This window comes from Rutilus rutilus (genome assembly GCF_951802725.1).
Source record: "Rutilus rutilus genome assembly, chromosome: 23".
NCBI classification, from domain to species: Eukaryota; Metazoa; Chordata; class Actinopteri; order Cypriniformes; family Leuciscidae; genus Rutilus; species Rutilus rutilus.
The window spans coordinates 3,142,501-3,162,937 of NC_140233.1; the positions used below are offsets into that span (position 1 = coordinate 3,142,501).

Consider the following 20,437-nt stretch of genomic DNA (forward strand, 5'->3'; position numbering starts at 1 on the left):
AATTATTGCAGTTTATACATAATCCCTTTAATCTGAATGATGTATGTGAATGCGTTTGAATGTCAGAGAGTGTGTGTGTGTGTGTGTGTGTGTGTGAGACTGACAGCAGAATGAAGAACTTGAGCAGATGATACTCCATGTGACCCAGTTCTGAGGCCGGTTCAGTCAGGAGAATCTTCTCGGACTCGAGACGTCGTTCTGAAGAGAAACAACAAACATTTAATTCTGTTTAATTCTGTTTAATTCTGTTTCTTCATGAGTTTCATGCAGAAGACACACCCGTTTACTTCAAATACATTGTTGTGCAACACAAAAACGTCCCCATTGTTGGACACAGTTTTTAACTCCTGGTGTCGTAGTTCAATTCTATTCAATTCTATTCAATTCACATTTATTTGTATAGCGCTTTTCACAATACACATCGTTTCAAAGCAGCTTTACAGAACATGCATGAGTCCACATTACAATGTAGAGTGATCTGTTATCAGAGGATACTGTCTAAGTTATGCATTTCAGAAATATACATATATAAAATCACAGTTATTTATTCATTTAAACAATGATATACTTTAATGCAGAAACAATGAGCTCATAGAAGTAATGAATCATTGAATAATGAATGCAAATGTCAAACTGAGCATGTAAAATTCAACGCACCTTCCTCATAATCAAACAACGTGTGGATATTTTCATAACTCGTCACGACATCTGAAGATAAAAGCCTCGAGTCAGAAACATTATCCTAAACATCAGTGTGTCAACAGTCTCGCGTCACCTTTCACCTTTCACCCAGAGAGCGGCCCTTCACGAGCCCGAATATGAGCCGCAATACCACACAAATATTTGGACAAAGACGTGAAGAACAGGAACAATAGTTGAGTACAGAGAAGAGCTCTCGACTGCAGGACGCAGAGGCAACATCCACAAACACACATTTGCTTATTTCAACAGTTTATGAATGATGTGTTTGCGTTACAGTTTAAGAGGATCAAGTGCTTTTCCATTACGAATAACCTGATCATCGAGAGTAAAATATAATATACGAGTAGTCAACACAAGATGTACATATATATATAATTATTTATACTTATTTAGTCAGTTTTAATTCTTAAATTATATATATATATACAAACAATTTAATAATATATATATATATATAATACTGTATATAAATAAAATAACCATATAGAATGTATATATCATAAGCATTTATATAATAAATATGATTATTTATTAAAAAACTATGAATTAATTATTATTATTTTAAATTATTTTTATGTATTTGTTATATATACTTGTATTTATTATATATTAGATAATGTATATCATAAAATAATACATAATTTAAAATTAAATTTAAAACTGCGTCTCAGTGATGTGTTACCCTGCAGTGGCGTCTCAGTGATGTACGGTGTGTGTGTGTGTGTGTGTGTGTGACGTGTGTGTTACCCTGCAGTGGCGTCTCAGTGATGTACGGTGTGTGTGTGTAACGTGTGTGTTACCCTGCAGTGGCGTCTCAGTGATGTACGGTGTGTGTGTGTAACGTGTGTGTTACCCTGCAGTGGCGTCTCAGTGATGTACGGTGTGTGTGTGAGACGTGTGTGTTACCCTGCAGTGGCGTCTCAGTGATGTACGGTGTGTGTGTGTAACGTGTGTGTTACCCTGCAGTGGCGTCTCAGTGATGTACGGTGTGTGTGTGTGTGTTACCCTGCAGTGGCGTCTCAGTGATGTACGGTGTGTGTGTGTGTTACCCTGCAGTGGCGTCTCAGTGATGTACGGTGTGTGTGTGTGTGTGTAACGTGTGTGTTACCCTGCAGTGGCGTCTCAGTGATGTACGGTGTGTGTGTGTGTAACGTGTGTGTTACCCTGCAGTGGCGTCTCAGTGATGTACGGTGTGTGTGTGTGTGTGTTACCCTGCAGTGGCGTCTCAGTGATGTACGGTGTGTGTGTGTGTGTGTGTGTGTTACCCTGCAGTGGCGTCTCAGTGATGTACGGTGTGTGTGTGTGTGTGTGTTACCCTGCAGTGGCGTCTCAGTGATGTACGGTGTGTGTGTGTGTGTGTGTGTGTGTGTGTGTGTGTGTGTTACCCTGCAGTGGCGTCTCAGTGATGTACGGTGTGTGTGTGTGTGTGTTACCCTGCAGTGGCGTCTCAGTGATGTACGGTGTGTGTGTGTGTGTGTGTGTGTGTGTGTGTGTGTGTGTGTTACCCTGCAGTGGCGTCTCAGTGATGTACGGTGTGTGTGTGTGTGTGTGTGTGTTACCCTGCAGTGGCGTCTCAGTGATGTACGGTGTGTGTGTGTGTGTGTGTTACCCTGCAGTGGCGTCTCAGTGATGTACGGTGTGTGTGTGTGTGTGTGTGTGTGTGTGTTACCCTGCAGTGGCGTCTCAGTGATGTACGGTGTGTGTGTGTGTGTGTGTGTGTTACCCTGCAGTGGCGTCTCAGTGATGTACGGTGTGTGTGTGTGTTACCCTGCAGTGGCATCTCAGTGATGTACGGTGTGTGTGTGTGTGTGTGTGTGTAACGTGTGTGTTACCCTGCAGTGGCGTCTCAGTGATGTACGGTGTGTGTGTGTGTGTGTGTGTGTGTTACCCTGCAGTGGCGTCTCAGTGATGTACGGTGTGTGTGTGTGTGTGTGTGTGTGTTACCCTGCAGTGGTGTCTCAGTGATGTACGGTGTGTGTGTGTGTGTTACCCTGCAGTGGCGTCTCAGTGATGTACGGTGTGTGTGTGTGTGTTACCCTGCAGTGGCGTCTCAGTGATGTACGGTGTGTGTGTGTTACCCTGCAGTGGCGTCTCAGTGATGTATGGTGTGTCTGCTGCACTCAGGCTGCTCGTGGAGTTTCCCAGCAGATCCGGCAGAGATGAAGACACTGACGGAGCCGACGCTTTCCTCCGCCACGTCAACACCGGCGTGAAGTCCGCGCTCACCGGGAACTCATCCTGAACATAAGTGAAACATAAGTTAGAAATGCTGCTACGTCTCAGAACGGAGGCTCACTATTGGCCAGCATCACACACATGACCAGCGTCGGCCAATAGTGAGCCTCCGTTCTGACGTACAACCCAGAAGCGCTGCGCTGTTACACTACGTGAACTCACTCAGAGACACACAGAAGAACATGAAGAGTGGAATAAAGTCGTTATTTTTGTTTGTTTTTGCATACAAAAAGTATTCTCGTCGCTTGATAAACTTAAGGTTGAGCCACTGTAGTCACTTGGACTATTTTAACATTGTCTTTACTAACTTTCTGGGCCGGCAAGTTTCAATAACAGAGAAGCCTATGGAGGAGTGAGCCAGCTCTCAGATTTAATCAGAAATATCTTCATTTGTGTTCTGAAGATGAACGAAAGTCTGACGGGGCTGGAACAACATGAGGGAGAGTAATTACTGACAGAATTACAGTTTTGGGTGAACTAACCCTTTAACACTAGTGTGCAGGGCTCGCAAAATCGCCTGCCCGACGTCCCGGGGCTATTGTGTTTTCCAGTCGGGCTACCAAAATGCATAACCGGCCTGCCCGACGGGCTATCTGAAATAGTGTTCGCTTCAGTCTTGTTATAATCAGATTCAGCGCGTTCTTCATCTTCAATCCGCAGCGACGCCGAGCAGAGCGCACGTCAGAAACAGAGAGGACAGGGTGTGTGTGTGTGTGTGTGTGTGTTCATCTGAGTCTCATTGGTCTGTAGTGCTCTTCAATGTCAGAATATTTGAGATGACCAATCAAATCAAAGTAGGCGGGCTTTATGTTCACAAGAAGCTGCTGAGCGCGAATTTGAGCAGAGCGACTCGACGCTTCAGTTTACGGTCAAGTGCGAGATAAGATGTAAGTAGCTAAACTAAACATTTCATATTTGACAGCTTTTTTTGGTCATAAATGTGAAACGAATGACAAAAATAATCAGGCAAATCAATATACTTTTGTCGAATTTCGCCACTTTGAACTGAAAATAGGCCTATAATGTGACTAATAATTAGTTTACTGTCATTGTGAGGGGACATTAGCATTAACATAACAAAGCAGTTTTCATCATAGGCTTTATAATGAATCATCACAAGATTAATAATGAATGTGTACATGTTGAGAATTAATATACAATTTGTAGCCTTCAGTAAATTAAAAAAGTTCAGGTTTAGGAGGGGAAGAGACAGGGCAAGAGAGAAAAAGAAAGAGATGGATAAGAAGTGAGAGCAGGTATCATCTACTGCCCGCTGACATGGTTTTAAAGCTATTTCTTATCCTTTTTTGGCCTTCAAACGTCTTGAAATGGACATATCGGTGAAATAAAAAATGTGAACCCCCTAATAACCTTAAATGTAGGACCTCTTTGATTATAAAGCCCTGTCTACGGCCCTGTATTAGGAATAAGATCAATAATGAATGTGTACATATTGTGAATGAATTTAATAAACTTAGTTAGGCTACCTAACGTTAGCTTTCCTAGTAGCTCTCAGTAAATGAACGCATCTGAGAAAATGATTCATAAATCAACCTATCAGTTGACCTTTTGCTTACTTTCTTCACTGACAGACAAAAATGAAAAGACTATATCAGTCAAAGCTCAGCTTTAGGAGGGGAAGAGACAGAGCAAGAGAAAAACAAAGAGAATAGGAGTGTGATGCTGATGAGGAGAGAAAAATAATCAGCTGCCCACTTACATGGGTTTAAAGCTATTGTTATCCAATTTTTTTTGGCCTTCAAAACATCTTAAAATGCACATATGTAGATTAGAGAAATCAAAATTTTCCCCGAACCCCCCTAACTAGCATATCTCACATTCAGGACCTCAGTGATGAAAAAACCCTGCCATCTGCATGTTAATGAAACTAGTTAATAGTGAGAATTAGACCCTAAACTAAAGAGTTAGCCTACTTTTTTTTTTTTTATTATCATACCCTCATTGGGGGCTGAGCCACAGACACAGACTGATTCATGTTCATACTGGTCACACACATTTCAGTTCAGTTAGAACCAGATGCATATTTGTTGATATTTGTGTTTTGAAAAAGTTTTTGATTCATTGTTTTGACTCCTAACTAATATTCTACATTAAAAGTTGTAGTCTTTTTATATGGGCTAGTAAAATTTATTTCGGGCTACCAAAATCTGAAGAGTGCCTGCCCGAAGGGCTACCAGCGATTTTGAATTTTTGCGAGCCCTGGTGTGGATCTACAATATCCGCTCATGACAGTAAAATAGGGCATTCTAAGTTAATCTACTGCAGGATTTCCTCTCTCAATCAGTAGCAAATGTGGTTAACACTCAGTCATGCGTGAAAAAAAACACACACACACACACACACACACACACACACACACACACACACACACACACACACCGTCATATGCCGTGAAACCGGTATAATAAATACTTTGATATACATTTTTGGTCACACCGCCCAGCAGGAGTGTTTCTCTTACCGTGGACAGAGATCCCGGCTCCTCCAGAAACTGCTTCAGACTCAAACTCTTCTTCCCGTTCACCTGAGGATCAAACACACATCATCACCTTCTGTTCCCCTTCACACTCACTCACACGCTGAGTTATTATCAGGGCTGTGAAATGATTCATCGCATCCAAAATAAATGTTGTGTGTGTACTGTGTATAATTATTTTGTACATATAAATACACACACATATATATTTAAGAAATATTTGCATGTATAAACTGTATGTTTTATTTATATTACATATAAATAACACATTTGTCTTTAATATATTACATGCATGTGTGTGTGTGTGTTTATATATACAAAATAATTACACACACATATATTATGTAAACACAATCTTTTATTTTGGATGCGATTAATCGTTTCACAGCCCTAGTTATTATAATACAATATTGCAAGCAACATTAATGCAACGAAAGCCTGATAATGTGTGTGTCACCTGCAGGTGTGTGCAGATCCTCCTGAGCACGTCATACACACTGTCCCGCGACAGCAGAGACACAAACACATACTGACAAAGAGAAAGAAGCTTGTTACAATTGAATAAAGTCTCTTAAGCAACTAAACTGATTTAAAGTCCCCCTGTGGTGAAAATCCAGCTTTTAATGTTGTTTATGTGTCTATGTGGTGTTTTTAATGTGCTTTATGACAAAGCATGTGTAAATTCATAAGTCGACAGCATTGCTGAGTATTTCCTCCTTAAAACTGCAGTGAACCAAAGACAGTCTCAAACACACGCTTTGAAATCGCTGGTGTTTCTGACGTCACAAACTACCTTGTAACCAATCAGATCAACGTGTGATCGTCAACCAGTGGATCTCTGAGCTGAGTGAGTGAGTGGAGGCGGGGCTCATTTGCATATTCATAGAACCGCACATACTAAATGAGGCAAGGTTGTTGAGTTACATTCAAGCTATTTTAAAGCATGAAGATTTTTTTTTAAGGAAAAAACGTTTAAATATGTCATTTTGGTGATCAGAGATGAGTTTTAAGGGATAAAATGATTGACTACAGGAGGACTTTAAATAAGTATTAAGTTTTCTCAAATGTTTGATGATATTAATTATTGAATAATATATATATATAAGTATATATATGTATGCATGTTTATTATATGTAAGATACTATATACATACACACACATATATATATATGAATATCTGGATGAATATTGTGGCACATAAAGCTGCCTCTCAGGACTAAATTGAGTTCTTTTCGCTGCTTATTGCACTTAAACAGTCAAACACACACAAAATAATGTCAAAATGCCGGTCTTGGCGAGTATTGATGTAAACAGTCAGATATGTTTTAAGTAAACGTAAACAGTTGAGAAAGAAAACGCACGTGTAACAGTATAATGGATACGTGCGTCAGGTCTTAAAGTGACAGCAGCCTAATAAACCTGCTGCCAAACTATGAGATAATATTAAAAAATTATAAAACAAACAATAAAGTTAATGTCAAGCCCTGTATCACTGCAAAAAATGCTTTTCTCACTCAGTTTTTTTGTCTTGTTTACAGACCAAATGTGAAAAAATTCTTAAATCAAGAAGCATTTACTAGAGAAGTAAAATGACATAAGAAAAGATGTCTTGTTTTCTGAAAGAAATATCAAAAATAAGCGAGTTTTTGCTTAAAACAAGCCAAATTATCTGCCAATGGGGTCAGAAAAATAATCTTAATTCAAATGATTTTTTATACCCCATTGGCAGATATATAATTATATATATATATATAATTATGTCAAAGCTGTCTAGGAGATACAATTAAGATATCACCAGGATCTGAATTGTGATTTGTTTTTGTTCTTGGCAAATACAGTACGAAATCTGCCGTCACGATGGACTCTGCATCCAGTGATCTCTCTGAACTGTGTTTTGCATCATCAGTGTTTGATGACGCTGGTGAACCTGCAGGTCGTGTGTGTGTGTGTGTGTGTGTGTGAACCGCTTGCGCTCTTCACCTTCTGGCTGGTGTCGGTGGTGATGGCGAGACCGTTGGGAACCAGTCCTGCGGTTTTGTGTTTCTTCACCAGTCGCACAGACACCACCGGGATGGCGACCTGAACCACCAAACACAACAATCACACGATTAGAATAATTATATCGATTATCACTCTTCGATAAAAACATCATATATAAGCAGTCGTTATGAGGACTTTCACTTTGGATAAAAGCATCTGCTAAATGATCTAAAGAACTGTATCAGAGTTGAAGATCCTGGATCTTTGTACTCTATCATTCTATCAGCGTTAACAAACAAAACAAAGACAAAACAAACAGAACGGAAGATAAAAATGGGAAAAAACTCATCCAAATTTAGCCAAACCTGACCTGAACATCAGTGGAGTCAACAAAGCGGCGGGTTTAAATCAGGTCAGTATTCAGTTGTTCTAGAATCGCTGAGATACAGTGCTATGCATAAGTTTAGACACCCATGCTAAAGTTGACTAAAAAGAGGAATAAAAAATCATATTTTGGAAATTGAACTTAATGCCTTAATTAAAAAAATTAGGAAAAATCCAACCTTTAAGGACACCAATTTTCTTTGTGAATGAATAATGTATCATAAATAAATAAATGTTCTTCCTTAAAATACAGGGTGCATAAGTTTGGACACCCCTATGTTAAATTCCCATAGAGGCAGGCAGATTTTTATTTTTAAGTATTTTTTTTTTATTTATTTTTTAGGATACTATGCATCCTGATAAAGTTCCCTTGGCCTTTGGAATTAAAATAGCCCCACATCATCACATAGCCTTCACCATACCTAGAGATTGGCATGGGGTACTTTCCATAAGATCATCTCTCAATGCAAATCAAACTAGCTTTTAGGCTAACTGAAATAAAACCATGCCAATATCTAGGTATGGTGAAGGGTGTGTGATGATGTGGGGCTATTTTAATTCCAAAGGCCAAGGGAACTTTATCAGGATGCATAGTATCCTGGATCCATGAAGTAACTGGCCTTTAAAAATAAAAATCTGCCTGCCTCTATGGGAATTTAACATAGGGGTGTCCAGACTTATGCACCCTGTATTTTAAGGAAGAACATTTATTTATTTACGATACATTATTCATTCACAAAGAAAATTGGTGTCCTTAAAGGTTGGATTTTTCCAAATTTTTAAATTAAGGCATTAAGTTCAGTTTCCAAAAGATGATTTTTTATTCCTCTTTTTAGTCAACTTTAGTATGGGTGTCTAAACTTATGCATAGCACTGTATATTATAGTTTCTTTCATTTTGTTTTTTAGCAGAAGTTAATTTGTAATTACACTTTTTTTAAAATGCAAACAAATAAAACACATCCTGACAAATATGCATGAAAAATAATAATAATTAAAATAATAATTGAATAATAATCAAACAGAAAAAAAAAATATATATATAAAAAAAATAAAAACTAGTTTCTTTCATTCTGAATTAGTTTTCAAACATCTGATATAGACGGATCAGAGTTTTATTCAAAGCATGACTTTCCTGATTTCCCCTAGACTTTTTTTTTTTTTTTTTGGAAAGATTTTATTCACTTCCAGATGGAAATCACCTCTTTTAAAATCCCCAGAAGTTTAATATGATGGAAGATATTCACATATTTTGTTTGTTTACATGCTAAAAGTATAATTAGGCATTAAAACATTATAACGCACAACAGAAAATATCAATGACTGTTAAATATTTCTGTAATACGTCATGGAAAAAGAGATAAAAATAGGCTGTGTGAGTTTTTGTCTCATATTTATATCATGATACAGTTGAGCAATATCTAAACTTTAAGTGCTATTTTTGTCCTGAATAGCACAGATGCAAATGTGATGCTGATTTTATACATACACTACATTTATACAATAAGAAGTTAATATTGTTGTGTTATTTTTTAGACACAAAATTATCTGCTTTTGTGAACAAAAATATTCCCTATAAAGCCAGAGCAGAACCGCTGAATCCGTTTCTGAATCCGCATGTTGAGTGAATCAATCGGGTGAAACAATGATTCAATGACTCGTTCATTAAGAGAGCCATTTACTTCATTCCTGAATGAATCAGCTGTTTGAATGAATGAATGATTCAATGACTCGTTCATTAAGAGAGCCATTTACTTCATTCCTGAATGAATCAGCTGTTTGAATGAATGAATGATTCAATGACTTGTTCATTAAGAGAGCCATTTACTCCATTCCTGAATGAATCAGCTGTTTAAATGAATGAATGATTCAATGACTCGTTCATTAAGAGAGCCATTTACTTAATTCCTGAATGAATCAGCTGTTTAAATGAATGAATGATTCAATGACTCGTTCATTAAGAGAGCCATTTACTTCATTCCTGAATGAATCAGCTGTTTAAATGAATGAGTGATTCAATGACTCGTTCATTAAGAGAGCCATTTACTTAATTCCTGAATGAATCAGCTGTTTAAATGAATGAATGATTCAATGACTCGTTCATAAAGAGTAATTTACTTCATTCCTGAATGAATCAGCTGTTTGAATGAAAGAATGATTCAATGACTCGTTCATAAAGAGAGCCATTTACTTCATTCCTGAATGAATCAGCTGTTTAAATGAATGAATGATTCAATGACTCGTTCATTAAGAGAGCCATTTACTTCATTCCTGAATGAATCAGCTGTTTAAATGAATGAATGATTCAATGACTCGTTCATTAAGAGAGCCTTTAGGCTTGTTCGACTTGAACCGGCGCTGCACAGACCGATCGGTGAATGACATCAAAGTACCGCGAGAGCGAATAGAAAGTAGACGGCTCCTTATGCTTTTGAATTGCTCTCGCGGTACTTTGATGTCATAAACCGATCGGTCTGTGCAGCGCCGGTTCAAGTCGAACAAGCCTATTTACTTCATTCCTGAATGAATCAGCTGTTTAAATGAATGAATGATTCAATGACTCACTCATTTAGACATTTACCGCCACCTACTGGCAAGTTTTAGTTTTAAACGAAAAATTCGTTCCATTTTAATAGAAAAATCTTTAAAGGTTATAATCATTTACACACCTTTATGGCCATAGAAGCCTAAATGTTTATGTGAAATAAATTATTTATATATTTTTTTCTAAAGCTACTTTTTGTAATGTCTATTTGACGCTCTTCTCATTTAACACAATAATGACTTTAAATGATCTTTTGGTGGTAATTTCTCATCCAAATTTGATGTGTGATTAAATTGCATGTAATTAATTAGATCGCTTGACAGCCCTAATTTTAAAATGAACTTTTATTTGTATATTTTAATTTTAGTTTAAGTCATTTTGTTACGTGCAATAATTATTTAGCTTTATTTTAATTTCAGTTTTAGTATATAAATATCATTTCAGCTTTATTTTTAAATGTACAAAAATTCTTTTTTAATAGTTTTATCTAACAGTACCAACACCGATGCAGATTTGATCGCTGATAAATCTCGCATTATTTTGGACGTTAAAGAACTGTATTCGCTACAAACCTTAATGTCTTTGCCGAAAAGGTTTGCGTAGAAACACAGCCAGTTTCGGGAGATATAAAGCCGTCCTTGCAGCAGAATGTCCCGCAGAAGAGCGCAGGAATACACTGGAGAAAACAGGACATTTTGTGTGAAATAAAACACATTTTTAGTCCAAATCTGATGCCGAATCCAAATGAAACCAGCATAGCACTGGTTTACGCATCTAGATATTGATGGAAGACACAGCATCACGAATCCGATACGTTACCCTTCATCAGGATCTCCTCCTTCGGGACGGTGGAGAACAGTTTGTGGTACTGAGAGTTGTATTTGCTGACGGTCTGTGAAGAGAAACATGTTGATGGAGACTTTTGCATTGGTTTAATCTTCCTCTCCTTTCACAGCGGCATCTTCATGCCAAAGACGCTGGAAATCCTGAACTTTATTCTAACTTTCTCAACACTCTCAGTTGAGAAACCTTCTCTAGAGGCCGTGCAACACTAAACTGACTGATATTCTCACATGACAGGAAGTGTTTAGTGTTGTACGTGTGGGAAACTCCCACGCTGGAAACTTCTTGATTCAGTTGCACCTGATAAAAACCACCGAAGGCTTTGTGTTCGTCCAGCGCCCGATGGGTTTCGACTTCATTAAAACTGGGACTGAACTGGTGAGAGGCCCATAAGGAACAAGGCTTTGTAATGTTTAACCTACAATCTTGCATCATGGATGACTGATAAACACAACTGAGAAAACTATTAATGCAAGATCTAAAGATACTTTTATCCAATGCATTTCAGGTGTGCTTTTTTAAATCAGTAACTTTGAATCATACGTTACGCAAAGATTTAGGCAACAAGTTATTGTTCATCTGCAGGATATTATCTGATTTAGACATGAAATATACTTACTGAACCCCTGTAGCATTTCTTTACATCTTCATAAGACAGATCGTCAATCAGCTGGAGCCTGAAAACACAAATAAAGTGCAATTATTACTAATGGTGTCAGTAGTAAATATTTTAGTGGGAAAATTATTTATTCAGAAAATGTATAATTATTATTATTTTTTTAGTTCATATAATACTACTACCACTACTAATGTAGATATACACACACACACACACACACAAAAAAAAAAAAAAATATATTACAAATGGAAATTAACATATTTATATAATATTTTACATTCAATTAATATATAAATGAATTAAAATATTATATATAATTAAAAATATACATTTTATTTTCAATTAATATATAAAAATAGTACATATTAATTATATAATATATCATTTAAAATGATATAAAATATGTATATTATATTTAATATTCAATTATTATATAAAATATGATAAATACACACATACATTTGTGTATTCAATTAATATATAACAATTATATAATATATATCATTTAAAATTATATAAAATGTTTATATTATATTTCATATTTAATTGTTATATAAAATATTATATAAACACACACACATTTATTTTTAAATTTTTTTATGGCAGTTAAAATGTCTTTTTTTCAGAAAGACCTGAAAAAAATGGCAGAAAAAACAACAACTTTACAACAAAAACTGACCAAGCCAAAACTAAAGAAGCAAAAATGAATTTGAATAAAAATATTTAAACTGGAAAATTTGCTGGAAAACACAATTTAATCTATAGCAGTAAAATGTTTGTGTTAAACACGTGGATGCAAATCTTCTCTTTATGAATATTCCTGCAGTGCAAAAGTGTTCCAGTCCAGTGAAATCAAACACAGGGTCAAACATATTCACAAAAATAACACAGATGTGCATTTCTCCTCACATAATGCCTCTGTCGAGATCCAAATATCATGCAAAATGTGTGTAGATAAATGATCATACGAACAGACATGAACCCCAAAAGCATCACTCCGGCTCCAGCCGCAGGCAAATACGTGCAAATGTACAAAGTGCATTTTCATATTTATTTACCAGGTCAAAACCTCAATGTCTTCCAACTTAAACAAACACACATCCACGAAACCAGCCTTTTGAATATTAGGACGTGGTCCCTCACTCAACCATGATCATGTGACCCTGGACCACAAAACCAGTCACACGGGTCAAGTTTTTGAAATTGAGATTTATACATCATGTGAAAGCTGAATAAATAAGCTTTCCATTGGACAATATGTGTCCGAGATACAACTATTGAAAATCTGGAATCTGAGGCAAAAAAATCAAAACATTGAGAAAATCGTTTTAAAGTTGTCCATTTAAGTTCTTGATTTTGCTGCATTCACTCACAAAAATAAATGTTTTATATATTTACGGTAGGAAATTTAACAATTATCTTCATGGAACATGATCTTTACTTAATATCCTAATGATTTTTTGCATAAAAGAAAATTTTGACCCATACAACAATGTATTGTTGGCTATTGCCACACATATACCCGTGCGACATGTGACTGGTTTTGTGGTCCAGGGTCACATTTTAGTGGATCATGGCATCTAAAAGATTGAAAACGCTGGTCTAGAGGAAACAATTTGGTGAATCGATGGTGATTTCTCATTCATTTCTTACAGAAAAATGCTGGACACAAAAACACAATGTTTGTGACTGCAATATTTCCATATAACTGGAGGTCTTCCCGCCTCATTTGCCTGGCTCCTTCACCTAATTCCCTGAACTTCCTCTCAGAAACAATCAATCATTGTTTATAACTTCTGGTGGCCGATGACTTCAGAGAAGTTTCCTCACGTTTCCTTCCTGAAGCGGCTCAGATGAAGATAATTCCATCATTTCAGCAAGTAAACAGCACATTTCAGCCGTCAAACACGATCATTATCCTTCGAGTGGAGTAATCACAGCTAACGGGGAACGTTCTCTGAACTTTTTTTTGTTATTTATAAACCCCTTATGAAATGTTTTTTCTGAAAAGACGAAGAAACCTTTCAGAAATAGTTCAGCGAAACCATCAGAGGAGAGGAAAAGTCTGCTCTCGTCACTGTCTGCACAAACACATCTGAGCAAAAGGGCTTCTGTTTGCTGTGGCCAGCGTTTCAACATATATTACACACTGTTCTGGTCTGTTGCATTGATGACAGAAATTGCATAAATACAGACAACACACAGTTCCTCTATAAGCGTAAAACAAATTCAGTAATTCACTCTGAGAATGAGAATGAACCTCATTAGTTCTTACAGAAGCTCAAACGTGATGCGTAACACGAGAATGAACCTCATTGGTTCTTGCTGAAACTCAAACGTGATGCGTTACACGAGAATGAATCTCATTGGTTCTTGATGAAGCTCAAACGTGATGCGTAACACAGGAATGAATCTCATTGGTTCTTGAAGAAGCTCAAACGTGATGCGTAACAGGAATGAATCTCATTGGTTCATGAAGAAGCTCAAACATGATGCGTAACACAGGAATGAACCTCATTGGTTCTTGCTGAAGCTCAAACGTGATGCGTAACACAGGAATGAATCTCATTGGTTCTTGAAGAAGCTCAAACATGATGCGTAACACAGGAATGAACCTCATTGGTTCATGAAGAAGCTCAAACATGATGCGTAACACAGGAATGAACCTCATTGGTTCTTGCTGAAGCTCAAACGTGATGCGAAACACAAGAATGAATCTCATTGGTTCTTGAAGAAGCTCAAACGTGATGCGTAACACAGGAATGAATCTCATTGGTTCATGAAGAAGCTCAAACATGATGCGTAACACAGGAATGAATCTCATTGGTTCATGAAGAAGCTCAAACATGATGCGTAACACAGGAATGAACCTCATTGGTTCTTGCTGAAGCTCAAACGTGATGCGTAACACAGGAATGAATCTCACTGGTTCTTGAAGAAGCTCAAACATGATGCGTAACACAGGAATGAACCTCATTGGTTCATGAAGAAGCTCAAACATGATGCGTAACACAGGAATGAACCTCATTGGTTCTTGCTGAAGCTCAAACGTGATGCGTAACACAGGAATGAATCTCATTGGTTCATGAAGAAGCTCAAACATGATGCGTAACACAGGAATGAACCTCATTGGTTCTTGCTGAAGCTCAAACGTGATGCGTAACACAGGAATGAATCTCATTGGTTCATGAAGAAGCTCAAACATGATGCGTAACACAGGAATGAATCTCATTGGTTCATGAAGAAGCTCAAACATGATGCGTAACACAGGAATGAATCTCATTGGTTCATGAAGAAGCTCAAACATGATGCGTAACACAGGAATGAACCTCATTGGTTCTTGCTGAAGCTCAAACGTGATGCGTAACACAGGAATGAATCTCACTGGTTCTTGAAGAAGCTCAAACATGATGCGTAACACAGGAATGAATCTCATTGGTTCATGAAGAAGCTCAAACGTGATGCGTAACAGGAATGAACCTCATTGGTTCTTGCTGAAGCTCAAACGTGATGCGTAACACAGGAATGAATCTCATTGGTTCATGAAGAAGCTCAAACATGATGCATAACACAGGAATGAACCTCATTGGTTCTTGCTGAAGCTCAAACGTGATGCGTAACACAAGAATGAATCTCACTGGTTCTTGAAGAAGCTCAAACATGATGCATAACACAGGAATGAACCTCATTGGTTCTTGCTGAAGCTCAAACGTGATGCGTAACACAGGAATGAATCTCACTGGTTCTTGAAGAAGCTCAAACATGATGCATAACACAGGAATGAATCTCACTGGTTCTTGAAGAAGCTCAAACATGATGCGTAACACAGGAATGAATCTCATTGGTTCATGAAGAAGCTCAAACATGATGCGTAACACAGGAATGAACCTCATTGGTTCTTGCTGAAGCTCAAACGTGATGCGTAACACAGGAATGAATCTCATTGGTTCATGAAGAAGCTCAAACATGATGCGTAACACAGGAATGAATCTCATTGGTTCATGAAGAAGCTCAAACATGATGCGTAACACAGGAATGAATCTCATTGGTTCATGAAGAAGCTCAAACATGATGCGTAACACAGGAATGAACCTCATTGGTTCTTGCTGAAGCTCAAACGTGATGCGTAACACAAGAATGAATCTCATTGGTTCATGAAGAAGCTCAAACATGATGCGTAACACAGGAATGAACCTCATTGGTTCATGAAGAAGCTCAAACATGATGCGTAACACAGGAATGAATCTCATTGGTTCATGAAGAAGCTCAAACATGATGCGTAACACAGGAATGAATCTCATTGGTTCTTGAAGAAGCTCAAACATGATGCGTAACACAAGAATGAACCTCATTGGTTCTTGAAGAAGCTCAAACATGATGCGTAACACAAGAATGAACCTCATTGGTTCTTGCTGAAGCTCAAACGTGATGCGTAACACAGGAATGAACCTCATTGGTTCATGAAGAAGCTCAAACATGATGCGTAACACAGGAATGAATCTCATTGGTTCTTGAAGAAGCTCAAACATGATGCGTAACACAGGAATGAATCTCATTGGTTCTTGAAGAAGCTCAAACATGATGCGTAACACAAGAATGAACCTCATTGGTTCTTGAAGAAGCTCAAACATGATGCGTAACACAAGAATGAACCTCATTGGTTCTTGCTGAAGCTCAAACGTGATGCGTAACACAGGAATGAACCTCATTGGTTCTTGCTGAAGCTCAAACGTGATGCGTAACACAGGAATGAACCTCATTGGTTCATGAAGAAGCTCAAACGTGATGCGTAACACAGGAATGAATCTTACTGGTTCTTGAAGAAGCTCAAACATGATGCGTAACACAGGAATGAATCTCATTGGTTCATGAAGAAGCTCAAACATGATGCGTAACACAGGAATGAACCTCATTGGTTCTTGCTGAAGCTCAAACGTGATGCGTAACACAAGAATGAATCTCACTGGTTCTTGAAGAAGCTCAAACATGATGCGTAACACAAGAATGAATCTCATTGGTTCATGAAGAAGCTCAAACATGATGCGTAACACAAGAATGAACCTCATTGGTTCTTGCTGAAGCTCAAACGTGATGCGTAACACAAGAATGAACCTCATTGGTTCTTGCTGAAGCTCAAACGTGATGCGTAACACAGGAATGAACCTCATTGGTTCTTGCTGAAGCTCAAACGTGATGCGTAACACAGGAATGAATCTCATTGGTTCTTACAGAAGCTCAGGTTTGAAACATGATGTACAGTAAACGACAGTAGAGGATGTCAGAATTTTCAGTTTTGGGTGAACTAACTCTTTCATAAATCTTTTCATAAATTTTATCTCATGATAATGAGCTTTATATAAAGATAAGTCCTCATTTACATGTGTGTGTGTGTGTGTGTGTGTGTTTGTTGTGTTGTGTCTTCCTGCTCAGTGACAAACACAAGGTCTCTGAGGAAGAAACATCTCAAATCAAGTGATTCAAATCAGCCTTCAAAGAGAAAGCAGAGCACGGACACACACACGCGACTCGCCTCTGGAGACGCTGTTACTGCGCAGATGACGCATGTGTCGGGACTGCTGAGGGACACACACCACCACATCAAAACTCACACGATTCACCAGTGCACGTTATTCTAAAGAAAAATTATCTACAGTATATTTCACTTCCATAGAATTACACTCCTCTTCTGTCCTGTCCTCTGGCTCTGTGTGTGTTCAAACAGGTCCTGGGTTGATATGGAGGCAAACGGCAACATGTATTGTATAACTGAGATCTTGTGCTTCTCATATAAACCAGGGGCCGGTTTCACAAAGACAGACTTTGACTATGGCTTAGATATAGTAGATAGTCAGACTTCAGATAGACATCAAAATCAGACCGTTGCACAAAGCACTTAAGACTCTGACTATCTTAAGTAGGACTACACCGCAATGCATTCTGGGTAAAATAAGACACTTTTCAAAACAAAACAACATGGCGGATCGAGTAAGCGCATTCAGCCGCTCAGTGCAGTTTACCCCAGCGGAGAATATGTGTGTGTTGGAGGAGTGTAACAGTTACAAGGACATTTTACTTGGGAAATTTAGCGGAGAATGTAGTAATAAGAAGAAATGTTTCAATTATGAGCCATTTTCCCTTTTCTTTTGGCTGTTTGTAATGTAACTGATTGTTACTGCTGGTTGCCAAGGTAACAGAGTCTTAGACCTGAGTTAGCCTGGGGGTAAGAGGTGTCTAATGTTTTTGGTCTAAATTAAGTCAGTCTTTATTTTTGTGAAACAGTCTAACTTGCATTAGACTAGTCTATGAGCACATGTCTAACACTATAGACCGGCCTAAAATAGCTGAAACCAGTGTCATCTGCTTATGTTTAAATATAATCAAAACCCATCAAAGAGAAATGCCTCGGAAACGGAAACACAAGTCGTGAGTGACACGTAGACAATCGGCAAAGAAGATCCAGTCTGAAAGCTGTGGGATGAATGTAGGTCGATTATCAGTCACTAGACTCACACTATCAGTATAAATCATGATGAAGAAGCAATGAGTCACAGACACAGCATCTGAGGAAGTGTGACGAGATCAGTCTGATGATGATGAACAACATCACATGTTCAACACAGGACTGAAATCTGGCATAAAGCTGTGACAAATCACACCACATTTTCAAGATACTTGCTTTACTTTAGTGGGTGGCATCCGGTTCTCTCACACACTACTGTTCAATGTCCGACTGAGTTTAAAAAATCAATAAGTAATAATAATACTTTAATAAGACGCATTAAATTGATCAAAAGTGACAGTAAAGACATTTATAATGTTACAAAATATTATCTTTCAAATAAACGCTGTTCTTTTGAATTTTCTATTCTTTAAAGAATCCTGACAAGTAAATAGTGTGTGTGTGTAAGAGAGAGAGAGAGTGAGTGTGTGTGTGTGTGTGTGTGAGAGAGAGAGAGAGAGAGAGAGAGAGAGAGAGTGTGATTGAGTGAATGAGTGAGTGTGAGTGTGTGTGTGTGTGTGTGTGTGAGAGAGAGAGAGAGTGAGTGTGTGTGTGTGTGTGTGTGTGTCACGGATGAGGTGTTTGGCTACACATGAGAGGCCCATAGAGTTGAAAACAATAGAGTAAAATGGGACTCGTTAGATGGAAACAACTTCATTATCCGTACAAAGAGCTTTTGAGAGAGAAACAGACGTATGAGTGATGTTGACGTGACCATTGACCAAACCTCCAACACTGAGTATTAAAGTTGAGAGTGTGTGTGTGTGTGTGTGTGTGTGTCGTCCTGCAGCGTTTGAGCTCCAGATATGACACACCAGACAAGAAGAAATCACACAGGAAACACTAGTTTTGATCGGTCTCTGTTTCTGATGCTCTGTTGGTTCTGCGTTGAGTTCTGGAAGGCAGATTAGTTGCACAGCAGGAGTCGAGATGTGTGTGTTTCTGAAGTGTCGTCGTGATGTGTGTGTTTCTGAAGTGTCGTCGTGATGTGTGTGTTTCTGAAGTGTCGTTTTCACACAGCATGAGACGAGGAGTGATGATGTCAATGCGGCAAACTCACGTGCAGAACACTCACGTTAGAGACGAGCAGATCTAATTACATAAGACAGCAGAGAGGGGCACACACACACACACACACACACACACACTCAAACTCACACACTCACTCACTCACTCACACACACACACACACACACTCACACACATTTTTGTTCAAGTTTCCGAAAAAAAAAAAAAGTTTAGTATATATAGTTTAAATAGTCAATATAATTTTTATAAAAAAAACTATATCGTTTAAAAGTATTATCAATATAGTTTTTATTAAAATTAAAGTTTTAATTTTTCGCCTTAAAACAAAAAACCGACTAACTAGCTGAGATAAAAAAGCTTTATTTTTTTAAATATTGTATTTAAATGAATGTTGTTTTTTTTTTTAATGATTTTATCTTTCTCAAACATTCAGAAGTGAGTGTGTTCTCAGTGTTAACGCTCTGACCAATCCTGCACTGTTCTCCAGTGTTCTCCAGCGGTTTCACAATCCTGCGTGATCAGAGCCAAACACAAACACACTCATTACATAAATGTGGCTCTTCAATTGACGGTCAGAGGTGGGGAGTGTGTGTGTGTGTGTGGCGTCACGGATGACGGGCGGCCCGGCCCTGATGGCAAACCTGCACAGACTCGTGGGAACAGGGCGTAGATTTACTCAGCACTGAAAACACAGATGCTGCACACACTCTTCATCTATAGATTGGTATCATGAGTACAGCAAGTAGAATTAAAGGTGCACTGTGTAATATTGAGGAGGATCTGTTGACAGAAATGCAATATCATATACATAACTATGTTTTCAGTGGTGTATAAAGACCTTACATAATGAACTGTTATGTTTTTATTAGCTTAGAATGAGGCATTTCTCTCTACACACACCGCGGGTCTCCTTACATCCACATGTTTCTACGGTGGCCCTGAACGGACAAACGCGTTTCGTCACTATGTTGTTCTTTGTGTAAAGAAGCTTCAGCTAAAGTCAGTGAATAAAACACTGACACAATGATGAACAAGTGACAATAATATTCTCAATAACATCTTTTTACTGAATAATAAAGTAAACATAATTTCTTAATTAATCTT

General features: G+C 37.9%; 1 protein-coding gene across 2 annotated transcripts in view; it reads right to left on the reverse strand.

Moving 5' to 3' along the window:
* Positions 1 to 20,437, reverse strand: part of gramd2ab (GRAM domain containing 2Ab) — a 36,263-nt gene that overhangs the window by 3,532 nt on the left and 12,294 nt on the right. The window contains exons 3-11 of one of the 2 annotated variants that reach the window (XM_084396933.1): positions 11,806 to 11,863; positions 11,163 to 11,235; positions 10,916 to 11,019; positions 7,416 to 7,514; positions 5,892 to 5,963; positions 5,420 to 5,482; positions 2,781 to 2,940; positions 658 to 708; positions 105 to 198 (exon numbers count right to left, since the gene is read on the reverse strand). In XM_084396933.1, coding sequence (XP_084253059.1) covers positions 105 to 198; positions 658 to 708; positions 2,781 to 2,940; positions 5,420 to 5,482; positions 5,892 to 5,963; positions 7,416 to 7,514; positions 10,916 to 11,019; positions 11,163 to 11,235; positions 11,806 to 11,863 — 774 coding nt within the window. The remainder of the gene's footprint in view (positions 1 to 104; positions 199 to 657; positions 709 to 2,780; positions 2,941 to 5,419; positions 5,483 to 5,891; positions 5,964 to 7,415; positions 7,515 to 10,915; positions 11,020 to 11,162; positions 11,236 to 11,805; positions 11,864 to 20,437) is intronic. The other variant, XM_084396934.1, reaches the window with a different exon arrangement.